Source organism: Mya arenaria, chromosome 16, assembly GCF_026914265.1.
Source record: "Mya arenaria isolate MELC-2E11 chromosome 16, ASM2691426v1".
Lineage (NCBI taxonomy): Eukaryota > Metazoa > Mollusca > Bivalvia > Myida > Myidae > Mya > Mya arenaria.
In genome coordinates this window covers 3,101,994-3,116,615 of record NC_069137.1, presented here as the reverse complement: position 1 = coordinate 3,116,615, position 14,622 = coordinate 3,101,994, and the positions used below count along the sequence as shown (strand labels likewise).

General features: G+C 33.4%; 2 protein-coding genes across 5 annotated transcripts in view; one reads left to right on the top strand and one right to left on the bottom strand.

Annotated features, from left to right (window-relative positions):
- LOC128222489 (ribonuclease Y-like) overlaps nt 1-5,006 on the bottom strand; it is a 17,834-nt gene extending 12,828 nt beyond the window's left edge. For all 4 annotated transcript variants that reach the window (XM_052931516.1, XM_052931517.1, XM_052931519.1 and 1 more), the window contains exon 1: nt 4,869-5,006. The gene's annotated coding sequence lies outside the window, so the exon portion shown is untranslated. The remainder of the gene's footprint in view (nt 1-4,868) is intronic.
- Nucleotides 5,007-6,985: 1,979 nt separating this feature from the next.
- Nucleotides 6,986-7,783, top strand: LOC128221250 (PR domain zinc finger protein 13-like). The gene is made up of 2 exons (XM_052929791.1): nt 6,986-7,076; nt 7,394-7,783. Exons 1-2 carry the CDS (start codon nt 7,022-7,024, stop codon nt 7,663-7,665), a joined length of 327 nt encoding a protein of 108 aa, XP_052785751.1. The 5' UTR covers nt 6,986-7,021; the 3' UTR covers nt 7,666-7,783.
- The last annotated feature ends 6,839 nt before the right edge of the window (nt 7,784-14,622 follow it).

The following is a 14,622-nucleotide window of genomic DNA, read 5'->3' as shown; positions in this document are numbered from 1 at the left end:
CAACAATTCAGTAAGATATAAAAAAAATCAAACAAATTGAGATTCGTCGTTGTGTAAATAGACTTTCCGGTAAAACTACATACCAATTAATAGTATTTTTGTGACGCGTCATCCTTAGCATATGCAACAAATGTATGTCTCCATCATTCGAACGGACATTCTTCAGCAGTGCATTTGAATTTTTCGAAAAAGAGATTATCCCTAATCAAATATGTAACCATACCTAGACTAGAGCAGTTATTGTTGTAAGATGTTTACAATTAGTGAAATCGCATGTCAATTATCTATTTCGGAGTTACAATTTGGGATGATTCACAGTGCGTTCTTCAGTGGACACAATCGGACAAACAACTACCTGTGCTCATGAAAAATCAAGTTCAAAAAACAAACGCAGTTGTGATATCAAATTCAATTATGTCTCAACACATGAAATCCCAGCGTGGTTCAACATTAAAATTAATCAAAAAAAGTAACTTGTGGTGGTATGGTCAACACTGGCTTAACGAGGATTGTCAAAAGATGCCAACTAGTGAGAACAAAATAAAAGGTGAAAGTTCAGAAGTTGGGAGTACCGAGATGACCCTTAAAACACCTTAGTTAGTGTCGAGTGAAAGTGATAGCGTAGCTATCAATGCACTCAAACCCAAATTTGACATAGACTGCGAGAAATATTCGTCAGCATTAAAACTCATCAGCGTAACAATCTGGGTTTGGAGATTTGTGAATGGTGTAAAAGAAAACGAGCCGAAAAAAAATTCCTTTCTAGTGAGGATTTCGTGTTTAGATAAATAATTTCAAAGACGTTTCTGACGCGATTTTAAACATGTGTTCAAACAACAAACAGAAACAACTTGGATTATTGATTGACGAAAATGGTATTTTGCGATGCCGCGGACGTAAGGAAAATTTAAACTAGAGTGCTAGTGCAAAATGTCCCACATTGTTGCCGAAAGAAAACACATCGTGATCGAGAACATACATGAAGAAATTGTTCACAGTGGTGTATCCCACACAGTTAAAAAAGGGCATACATTTTAGAATCCACAAGGAAGAGCTACATTACGGAAAGTGCTACATTCGTGAGTTGTGTGCTGTCGTTATGACGGTGGGACATTCAAGATGCCTCAAAATCCTCCTATTCCAAATATACGTGTTTTTAAGTCTCGAATAGGAGTTGATTATTAAGGCCCATTAAAAGTGGAGTGTAGTGATCAAGGGAAAAAGTGATGGGTATGTTAATTTACATGTTCCGTGTCTCGTGCAGTTCACTTGGAGATAGATAAAGATATTTTACCGAGATAATTTTTCATAAGCATTCACTGGTTTTTCACTCAAAGACGAACCCGTCAGGAAATTGTAAGTCATAATGCGTTTAACTTTCAAACAACAAGTGTGTGTTGTATTTGTTATGGAAGGGAATCATCACACGTAAGGATGTTTAAGATTACTTTTCAAGTGCTGAACTCAAATGAAAGTTTATCATAGAACTTGCGCATTGGATGGGTGGGTTTTACGTGCGCTTAGTTGGGCTTATGAAAATATCGTTTCGAAAAGCAGTTAGACGTTAATTGTTATCACAGTGTCAACTCAGCACAGTTGTTTAGGAAATCGAATCAGTGATGAGCTCGAGACCGCTTTTGGTAATCTATGACGACATAAATTCAACATTGACCTTAACATCAAATCATTTCCTGAGTTTAAACCTTGCGACTGTATACCCAACTTATATGTGATGAAGATTATCCGAAGTAATCACCAGTGACAAGTTCTTTACAGAAACGGTTGCTGTTGTTGATAAAAAAGGTAAAACAATATTGAACTGTTTCTGGAAAATAGGGCGTGAGTAATACTATGACGTTTACTTTGCGGTTCGGGAGGATTCAGTCGAAGTTCATTCCGATCATTTATAATTTGGTAGTTTTAAAAGACAATATTCCTCATGGAAGTTGGAGACTAGGGTGGATTGTGCAGTTAGATATAAGCAATGATGGTGCGGTCGTTCGGCAAATGTTCCCATTGCTTCTGGACGGGTTTTGAAACGACCGTTAAATTTATTGTTTTTCTTGGAAATCTCGAAAAGTAATTATTCCGAAAGAGTGCACGTTGTCACTGAAGGACCTCAACCGTCTGATGTTAAAAGACTACAACTTCAGAGAAAGGACAAGGAACAAACCAAAAGAAACATTAAAAATCATACTTGAATATATAGAACATTAAACAAAAATGGTCCATTGACAAAACATGACTTTTTAAACCTTTTATGATCTTTAATAAGGTTCATCAACAGTACCTTTATACTGTGTACCATTTAATGATTCCAAGTATGTTTCAACATGGTTTTTGTATTGTACAAATTCTTACTACTATTTCTTTCATTGGATTTACAATCTTGCCCTGGTGGGAATGTCGCTAACAACACGAAATATCAGCTTTTTTATGCAATATGATGCTATAAAATGTGTAACTTTTTAATACAATCAACATGTTAATTATGTTGTTATGATATGAATTATTTACCAATATTTTGATTATTTTAAAGTTTACTATAATACAATTGCACCGTTAAAAGTATCATTCAATTCAATTACTCCATTATTTTTTTGCATAAGTCTATTGCTCCAACGGGTATCCTCGGGTATCTCCTGGTTTGGCGGGAAATAGTTACGGTATTTAAAGCGGTGCAATTTCTATTGGAAGATAGATGTTTTACCTTTTGACTTATTGGACGTAACCTACACCAGTTTTAATTGGATTTAATATTCGAAACATCCTTATTTAAGATATACAAAATAAAGTTGGATTATTATTTACTTTCTGGATTCATTACTTGTATAACAATTTGTCTGTGTTTGTAAATATTGGAACAAATTACAATTAAAAGAAAGTTTAAAATGTGTTTGTGTATCTCAAACTCCAGTGTGTTGAGTTAGGGGCCTAGTAAAATAAAATGAACTCGCAACAGACCGCTCCTAAAGTGCATAAAATCTTACACTAAAATCTTCACAGCCGGTGCGCTTAAAAGTACAATCGTTCTGTCGCAAATATGCTTATGCAAAATATGCTTTCAAAGTTTAATTCATATCCAAAGCATTTGTATATGTTTCATATATCCTTTTTATTTAATTAATTTAGTATTCCCTATTTCTCCAGGCTCTATTGTTTACCCTACAACACAATGCAATAATCTCGCTCGACATCGTAAAAAGGATTGACTTAGCATTAAGTACAAATAAATCTTCACCAACGTTGTAAAATAAATAAGGTTTAAATTAAAGCAGCTATACAATGTTATCTCTTATTATTAGGTGGTATGTTTGCAATGCTTTTGTTAAAAATGACTCAATTTGAGTTTATTTTTACATTATATTAATTAGAAGCATGATCTTTTGATTAGGTATGAACGATGGATTTATGGATTATAAAACTCCCAACGCAGAGTGATCAATTTAATACTGATCATTCTTTGTATAAGGCTATTATTTGCTTTATCCGATAAATGTTTGGCCTATTCATTGCATGGCTGCAATTGTTTATGTAAAGCACAACCTAAGTCGGTATATAATATACTTGATCTTGAAATAATACACCCTTAAGTATTTATACGCATATTGTTTTAAACAAAATTATTTTGGCACATGCCTCATCTCATTATTAAACTCAGATATTTAAAGATTCTCAAACAGTCTGCTTTATTTAATAATTTGCTAAATGGGACAATGAACGTAATGCAATTGCAGCTTGCATTACGAGTGCCGTCTGGAAATTGTCGTCTGTACATATCAACATTTGTGTTCCAACAAATGTGGCATTTTTATAATAGTTTGGCATGTCCCTTTTAAGGCTTTGATATACATTCCCAAACATTGCTTATGTTTTTGAAATGAGCATCAGCGACTGAATTTACAGATAATCATTGGATTGTTTTTAGAAAGATTATATTATTTGTATATTAGAAAGTATTCCATATCATTTTCCTTTCGTTTAACTGAACCATAATGAATGTTATTATGCCAGAAAAGACATGTAATGTATAACTCATTTTCAAATTCATTTTTTGCGAAATATTCATTAGATTTCTAGAGCAATACGCGATCAACATCACTTATATTAAGAAATCCTGTCAACTTTTCCAATTATTGATGACATACATTCTAAAATGGAATGATTATTGTGACCTAATGTGTTTCTTTTTAGCATTTGTTATTGTGTCAACATAATTCCACTGAATATAATATACAACTACAGTATATTAGCAAATACCAAACTTGAAAATGTTTTAAAATACCACTTAGTTGTAATAGTTCATGCTATATTACATTCTAAAGGAATATATATGTTGGAACTATAAGTGTACTTCCAGTGTTTTTCCAAACGGAAATAAAATGGAATATTCGTAGGCAACTTTCCATTGATTAGTTAATACAAATCTACAATAAGTTACCATGGCATTATAGTCTTGTCGATTTGTTGATGTCGACTTCAGGAGTTATTACGAAGGCGTTGTTAACAAAAGTTGATTGTTAACTTGTCACGTTTTGTCGGCACATTATGTAATATTCTCGATATTGATGTCGAAATAGAGTGTACGAGTAGTTTCATGAATACATAAAAGTAGTCATATCCACTCAATAATAACAATTCAAGTCTTTGAAACAATCCAAATTGACAAATTGGCTTTAAGCAAATCGACAAAATTAAATCAATTAGCATATACTATATAAGTTCGAAAATTCAGTTACGGTGGGAAAAAATCCGCAAAACTTCGTAATCATTTATATGTTTATTTCATGCAATTCATATTTTCAAATACATAAAAATCATGGTTTGTTGAAATCTTATTCATTTAAAACGTAATGAAAATGTATTACCTGTAAAAGATATATACTTAGTCCGTCCTAATCTGAAATACCAATGATAGATGCAATTAGTATTTGTAATAATAATTAAACTGGCTATTTACTGCGTGCAGACACTCTTAAAATGAACCAATAATTTGTATTGTTTGCAAACGGTATCATTAGATTCATGATTAGCGATGAGCCTTTTGTTAATATATTTACCACAATGTCTTTAATCTAAGGTTAAACCTATGTCAATGAATACTAACGAAACGCACAACCATCCAATATACTGTAATCCGAGTTTTCATTTAAGGAATGAATTGCGGGCTTGATGTCATTATCGGGGTCTGAACGCAATTTGGCTGGTCTAAGTGTGTGGAGTCCGAAGGACTCCACGCGTACTTTGACCAGCACAATTGCGTTCATATCCCCGATAATGAAATCAACCCCGCAATTCATTCCTTATATTTACACCAATAGTTCATTATTTTATTCAAGAAACTTTAAAAAAATACTTCATTTCATTTCGGATAACCTTTCAATAATCCTTTCTTACCCATTCTGTAAATAGGACGACCCGACCGTTTTATTTTTAAAATGACGTCATAATAACGAGGGAAAAGATCAACCACTTGAAATCACTTTTAAACGTAAAACTGAAACACTTTCGGCAACAAAAAATTTAAAATATCATAACTTAGCACTTTCTAAAATGTTGATTTATATTTTACGGGACCTGCTGACACAATACAAACAATAACAAGATCAAATTTTCATATTTATTGTTATGCGATGAATTGCGATCCGAACATATCCGAAGATGTTGTGTTCATCGATTGATTAACGCAATTGCCGAAATGCAATTCATTTAAGGAATGGAAGTTGATGTGTAAATATTTACTAATGCAATATATATGACAATGCATGCAGAAATACCATACATTTAAACATAACCTTTTGCCGAGGCCCTTTTTTGTTAATTTTTCTTATTGATAGCAAATATGGTAGAAAGATCAGAATAATAGTATATTTCTTTTCTTAATTTCACTAGTTATTGAAGCCTTAGTCATCATTTTTCCGAAACGACTGAACACCTGCAAACCGCACAAACCGACCAATGACGTTGCCATCTTTTTAACGTTGTAAAATGTGTTCTACATCTTCACGGTGGAGAACCCACGTGACTTATTTGGTAAAGTGCACGGCAACAAATGTCAACAAGTCTCGATTCAGGTAAGGTTTTGAAAGATAACTTTCTTAATATTTGGAGAATATTTGTGAAATAAAGACCATAAACCCCGCATTTAAGAGCTCTATCCACGGTAATAAAGAACTTTCTCTAATATCCTAAAGTTTTCAATCTTGACCAACTGATTTCTCAGAGTTGAAATCTAAGGCAAAGTACACGGCTTTTGACAAATCTATCGGTTTACCTCATGTAAGCCGTAAATAATTCATACAAAAATCTTATTGTAAGCAAATTTTATGTATTTTAAAGTTTTCAGCGTGTATTGTTGAAATTCTTACAGTTATTTCAAAGGCGAAAATGAACTAAAACCAAATTGATAAAGTACACGGACATTTTAGGTTTGATAAAGTACACGTTCGTTAACAACCTTCAATGTGTATACTCATTATTTCACTGATTGGTGCTAAAACGAGTTATTATAAATATATTAATTATTTCTATTCTTCAAATTCATTATTGAACATTTCTCCATGTTTGAAAAGACGCATTGTAATGGAGTGGCAATGGAAGAATGAACGCGTTTTAACAGTTAGACCGATGGAGTCGCCTAAATTATGGGCTCATTTTCATGAATCATGGAAACATGTGTTATCACACTAAAATTCAGTCCCGTATTTTAACAATATATTCGAAATTGTCATATAAAGGGATTGAAGTTTTTGTAAAGGGTGTTCCACTTCTTTTTCGTATCGTATATGTAAAACGTGTTTGTATTCATTATACATGGTAAACAGTAACTGCTTAATAACTCTTCATTTTGTCAATTTTGAGAAAGAAAAGTGTTCTTGTACTTTTAATGTCTTCGATTGCTAGCTGATTTGAAAGACTTATAATTTTGTGATATTTGTTATAAAGACTCCGACTTTGTGCAAAGAATGCGGAATGGCATTTTAAAAATAAAAAAAAAAAACATCTAGTAGACCACGATAGAATGTATTCTGGTCGATTGCCATCGTTTTTGCGGGAAAGTGTTTACACAGACACAGGTTAGTTTATGGCTTTATTTTTTCGCCGAGAAATAAGAATATACTAACAGTTATACTTTTATTATGACTCCCCTCGTGTAGAGGTTAAGATTTGCCGTCGTCTGACTGTGTTTTCAACGTTTTTTAGGGGTTGCGCTTTTCACATAATAATGTGATCCATGTTTCAGTGGACAGGGTCGTTCAGTTTTATGATGCCGATTTCACGATCAAACACTCATTGCGTGGCAGTAATATAGTGTTTTTTTATAAATTATATTCAAGTACTGACATTGCCAGCATTTCTCGCTAACTTGGGACAGTACATGTCTTTATTATAGGTGCAGCAATCACGGCGAGACAAAGTTGCACGTTTGCAAATAGTGTGGCAAAACTGCCCTTGCAAGACTTGAAGATACACGAAAGACGCAAAAGCAACCAATTGTATCTAACCTGTGGTGTGTGTGGGTTCAAATTGGATGACACGACCAATCTCAGTGACCAGATATCTACTAGACACAGGGGTATGACACGTCACAAATGTCTACAGTGTCGCTCAGCAGTCAAGTTCAAATCTGGACTCAGCAGGCACGTTAAGGCGAAACACACCTAATCAGGACACATTGAAAGATCACAATGGTCTAGTTAGAAGTGCATTCCAGTATGTTGCCGAGTTAAAAAAACGTTTTGATGAGTTTAACATTTTATTAAGATAAATAGCAAAACGTACTGTTACCAAATGGTGCTCTTTCAAAATGTTTGTTTGTCTTACAGTACTGAAAAAAATGTAGTGTAAAATTAGTATGAAAACGGATTGGACATAAAACATTTTCACAAGGTTTAGAGATGCATTGTTGTCATTTTCCCATTGATATCCTTTAAACTCTTAACTGCATGTATCTTATATAATTCAGCAAGCTTTGAAACACAATTATTTTGTAATCACATTTAAGCCTTTAGTCTAGAACATTCTAATGGTCATTGGTCAGCTCTAATCTAAATGTTCAAGTCTTAGTCCTAGCCTGTAAGTTGGTAATATAGTGTGCTCTCATTCCTCCTTGCTGTTTCCCATCTAACTCCGAGCCTCCATCTTTACAATGAGTTCCTGTCTGTATTGTTCGAACGACAGCAGTTTTATTGATGTAGATCAGATAATTTTTGTCAGACTGAACCAAATAAAAGATTCAGCGTTACCTGAAAGGTATAAACAATATGCTTTAAATGTGGAAATATATATAAACTAATTGTGATGTGCCTATTTTATTGTTTTATATCACATCAAAATAGGAACATTCATGAAATTTATAATCACCACAAACGGGCCGCAAACTACAGAGATGTTTTATTTGCCGTCAGTCCAGATTATAATTTATAAGTAAAACTATCTGATTTTTGAATAAATGTATGTATGATTCTGTATTGATCTGCATATTTAAAAGTAATCAAACTAATAATGGCAGACTTTCTCTAAAATTATTCCATAGACTATCTTTCAACTCCTCATTAAATATGATTGCTAAATATTTAGTTATTTAGGTGTGCGTTATAATGCAAAATTTATAGATACAACTTAAATAAAAACTAAACACTATACATTCTGACTTCACGTATAGAAAATGCTTATATAACAATTAGTTTGTAAACCGCACTCTAATTTCAAACATAAACTAAAATGACCGTGTACTTTATAATCCTCAAATGTCCGTGTACTTTATCAATTTGGTTTTAGTTCATTTTTACCTTTGAAATAACTAGAAGTTAAACAATACACACTGAAAACTATAAAATACATAAAACTTTCTTAAAATAAGATTTGTGTATGAATTATTTACGGCTTACACGAGGTTAACCGATAGATTTGTCAAAAGCCGTGTTAGATTTCAACTCTCAATCATTCGCCTTATCCTTTTTTTCATTTAACCATTTCGTGAAGTACCGTCTGTCCGATTCAACTAGAGAATCACAATCGCTTTGTTCTTTTGAGCTATCACTCAATAACAAAACGCAGGTTTCAGACCAATTTTATGTTGGAACCAGATACATATACACTCAAATCCCACGACTTTACATCACTGTAGTTCTTTACATGAACATCTGTATATATAATATAATTCACCATCCATTATATATCTATTTCGTGCCAGCAGTAGTATATAAAACAATTCAAGAAATATGTTTTTCAATTATTTATACCCACCACATCTCTAACAATGAAAAGAGAAGAGAGATTTAGTAAAACTAATTATTGTTAATTCTCAATTTTGTGATTTACTCACTGTTTATGCGTTTTATTACTCGTTATTTGGTATGTATGCTACGCATTTCGGTAGTTCAAATGTTTACTTTGTTCAATATGTTCTTCAATAAATACTGGTTAAGCCAAAACTCGCTGAGATTTAAATCAGTGGGTTTATAGTGATATGGTTTTGGTCTTGCGTGTTTAGAGCGCAAATCATTGTGAGAAAATCACAAGCTATACACATATCGCCCATTGTTTATGTTTTCAATAAATGTCAGGACTGATATTGTATATACATTTCGTCCATTGTTTATGTATTGAAAAAATATCAAGTAATGTATAGTACGTTAAAACGTATAAACCTATCTTGTTCTATCGCTCATTATCGTCATTCAATTGCCCGGGTATCTTTGTTTGTATTGGAAGTTGAGCTAATTATCATCTTTAATCGCTTGATCAATTAGGCGTCATATCATCGCTCGTAATGAATCAACTGACCGATTAAACCCCAAAAATATTGTCTGCAAGACTTTAACGATTTCAAAGTTATAGCGTACAGCCTATATAAATAAGTATACGTTTTGAAAACAAAATCAACATTTTCTTAAAACATTTTCATTAACATTGTCTCTTCACTAGCAAACTGGCATGACTGGCCGCTGAATAACTAACCTATGTTAGACTGCGTTTCACCTTTTAAGAGTTGAATATGTTATTTCGGCTTGATTTATACGATTTGAGGTGATTTATTTATCCAGAAGAAGAGTTCTTTGATAAAAAATATATTTTTTTATATAGTATATATGCACTGCGCTGTTTGTGGATTTTTGTGCTGTTGTTTCATGTTTCTAGTTTGTGATTTGTTGTGTTTGTGTTTTATCTCTTTGGCGATTGCAATGTGTCATTAAACGGGGTCTATGTTTTAACATTTGAGTTTGTTTCTTTAGTTGTTTTGTAATTTTTCACATATGTATTTATGTTCTCTGTTATGATGCGAGTTTTGCTTTATACTTCGTTGTTAGCAAGTTGATTGTGGCTCCGATAAATCTTATTTTATTTTTGCAATTATTGATAAACGTTTTTTTCAATGAAACCTTTATCAGTAGCATTTTCGTCCATCTATTTTAAAATTTCAAGAAATTACACATAATATATAGTATGGTTTTTAACCACTCTTGAGACCTAAGCAGATATGCTTTGTACTTTAATGAAGTTACCTGCAAGTTTCCAATCCATATAATGTGAAGTGTTTGTTTGTTTAATTGAGTTTATTAATGTCTTCCCGCACCCATTGGCTTGACCCGCCGTGACACAACTTAAATTGTGTTTATATCCCATAAGTGACATGATATAGAAGTGACAGCAATTTGCAGTCAAATCCAGCCATTGGAAGACTTGAAAACAGAGTGAGATACAAGATATCCGGATGCGATACCCTAGCTCTTTTCGAAGAGACCACTTGGTTATTTAACTTGCTCGGTGTAAAGCACCGATACACGGGATACAACTTTCCTGAGTTGAACCAGTACTGAGTACACTACTTTCAAGCACTACCCTTTATAAGCCGAGTGCAAGGCAATGGGCCACTTGTACCAGTTTTTAACGTCTTTCGGTATGACGCAGCCCGGAATCGAAGCCACGACCTCCCACACCGTAGGCGGACGCTGTAACCACAAGGCCACGGAGACGGTTAATGTGAAGTGGTGGAGATGCCCTTGGTTTATAACGCTGGTTTTGGAATGAAAAAAACGGACCAGAGGTAAGACACTTCTTAAAAGAAGTCAAGGAATTGAAATATTTAAATAAGAATATGTGTAGATTTTATGGGTTACGCGAGTTGCACGGTGTTTTTAAATGTTCTTTTTTGCATTTCGTCTGCAAACTACGCTTTTTAACTAACACTGGAAAATATCTTACATCTTAATTATAGTATCCATCATAACAAGGTTTAACTGGAATTTAGGAAATAGAGTGTACCGTATTCATCGCCGCTCCTTCTGATATGTAAATCAAGCATTAGCAGTTGCAATACTCGTTTAACGTTCAAACAGAGCTCGTTTACGGCTAAATGACGGGATCAACACGGAGAAGAAACTCAGCTGCCCGAAACAAGCAAAAATATATTGATATGATTTTGCTGTATGCAAAAGTATCTGGTTTTAAATGCTTAATATGGCACAAAAGTAACAGAACAGAGTTTTGCAATTGTCTATACGTTACTCAATTATTACACATTTGCTGTAAATGTCACATTTTGTATTATTCACACACAAACAAGTTTGACAGGGGTGACTAACATCTGCATTCTCTTGAAATATGGGATTCTGTGCTGCATCCAGTTTCAAATTGTTTGACCACTTCAGGCTGCTGGCACATCAGAATCTGCAAATAGCATAAATGCAATGTTTTTAAACAGAATAAAAGTACAGTGTTCTCAATAAGAACCGGCTGCCGGCCAAAATGGACAATTCAAATGGCAATAGGGCCGGTTCAAATTTTGAAAACTAAATTAATTATCAGTAAAATAAGTAGAAGCTGGTCGGTTACATTACTATTTGAGACGGTTCAACCGAAACTTATTGAGAACCCTGTCAGTACTAACTACTACTGTGAAGGTAAACCAGTCAACAATCATTTGAGGCATACTCAATTCTTTATGTAGTCATAAATTTGATATAGTCACATATGGTGATAATTAAAGAGGTCCAACTTCAACACAAATTATTAATTTATGAAACAACGTTTCGGTCATTCGGCCTTAATCAGGTTGTATGTATATAATGAACAGGAAATGACGGCAACATTCATAACGTTGATATAGTCACATACTGATAGTCATAGTGTAATTTGCAGATTCAAAGATCAAGACAAAATAGATGAAATATATTATGTTTGAATATTTTGCAATGAGTACCGGTATTAAACAACTCCAAGGTAATTGACTACAAAGAAGCATTTTGGAGGAGTCAGAAATGCACTTGCAGAATCTCTTCTTCCAGACAGAACTATCTTGAACAGGATTTTTTGTCCATAAAGGTCCTCTCGAGCTTCAGCAACCAGGTGGCTATAAAAAAAGAACCAATACATTTGTGCTTTTACAGAATGTTGAAATGTATTAAGAAGTATTGAGGGATAAGTCAAAAACCTGAAATTTATAAAAAAAAGCAAACAAATCAGTTTCACAAAATTGACAAACACGCAGAGGTTGTTGTTTCAATAGAAAATGATATAATCTCATGGCCGTGATTGGAAATAATTTACAACCAGCATGAAACAATGTTATTTAGGAATGAAACAAACAGAAAAGATAAAATTAAAAGATTCAAACCCGCTACTGTTTGGATACATTTTCATAAAGTGATTGTGAAATACTAATAAATTACCGCATGATGTTTACCGTATGATTTTAATTCATCTTGTGTGTAACTTGGGAGCTGAATCTCTAGTTTTATATAATAGGCAAGTTCAACGTGCATTTTTGTTTTGGAATAGTTTTCATTTCTACGCAAACTTTTAAATCATCAACCTCAACTTTGTGTCCAATGTCTTGTCAGCCGTTCACTCCTTGTTTGTTATAAAAAAGAGCGAATTAAGCACGTGGGAGCTATGGTCTTCCATGTGCATATGCTGTGTAGATTCCAATTTTGTGGTATTTTGACCAAACATTGTTTGCAGAACATCCGTTACACAAACTCTTACACATGTTTCATTAATTATTATAAATCTTCGACACTAGCGTTTATATTTCAGTTTATTTATCCACCGCTGCAAACCCTGACACGTTTAGGTATCTCCATATTCCTTCAATTAAGTGATTCGCCGGTGTTTTCCAATACAATTAAACCTGTACGAGCACGTATAAAATAATGCAAGTTATAATCATTACGTTTGTGTTGTCAAAACGGACGGACGGACGAACAGAAGGCAGGCAAGCAGGCAGGCAGGCACAAACACGCACAAACGCACACACACACAAACAAGCACAAACGCACAAACAAGCACAAACGCACACTGTGGCGGTGTTTTTATTTTAGCCACATTAGAGTTTAGGTCTTAACTTTATGAAAGACCACAAACACAATTTTTCACTGTTTGTTTCTTTATTTATACAGTTTTAACAATTTTAATTCCAATAACAATTCACAGTAAATGTCCTAAATAGTGAATAGTAAGTAATGAATTTATTTCCAGATGTTAACACTTTCTAACTATTATAATCCAACAATTTGTCATATATCCAATTTATAATTGATAGTCCGATGTTATAAACCTTTATAAATTCTTTTTATTTAACTCCTTTTAAATCACTTGTAACTCTTTTTAATTATAATTCCTTTTAATTCACTTGTTAACTCTTTTTTGTTCTAACTTTTTCAACTCTTTCCTAAACGCCCAACAAAGGCCTTTTATACTATTATTTACCGCCAAAACAAACATGAAGTGCACGAGTATTGTGAGTAGCACGAATTCCTGTGATATTCGTGCGACTCCGCCGGAGCAATGACACCGTTGAATAACACCGGTAGACTCATGGCGATTAGTTACAAGGTCAACGGTGCAAATGAAAGAATGTTATACTTAAACGATTAAACTGTAATATTGTAAAAAAAAACTTAAGGTAATACAAATTAAAGTTTAAACAAATGATAACCATATAACATCTGTATAACATAAGAATCAATCTCAAAAGTATTGTATATTTAACTAACTCATATTAGAATAAAAGTATGTTATTTCGCGATGTTCGCGACACTCCCGACGCAACAATAATTAATAATAATTAATATTTTATACACACACAAAATTAGTTAACTTTGGCATGGAATTATTAACCATAAATGCATTTTTATGACAGTTTAACAAATAACAAGTAATACGTTACACTGTTAACAAGGCGTATTAATAATATTTATAATGAAAATTAATACGAATACAGTTCATATTTCAACATTTTGTTTTTTTCAAAAATCAAGAATCTTCGCGAAGGCGACCTTCCCCTCATTAAAGTTACTCTGTACGTCTCTGATTAAAGTTAACACATTGTTTGAATTTTTTCCCTGGCCGTTTTCGAAGCTTCACGTACAGGACGTTGTTGATGAGTAGATTGAGCACTTACGTCTTTATCTCCAGACAACGTTGCGCATTTGTCACTGTCATTTGTCTGGCTACTAGAATATTCAACCGGAAACAGCAAGTTGATAGGTCTGTTCATAACACTTCCGGTGGACGTACGAAGCGCACATGAACGTACTAATCCATCACGGCTTAAACGCAACTGCAATATTTTTCCAAGTTTCCATTGTCCTCGCGGTAAATCTTCCTTTATTAGTA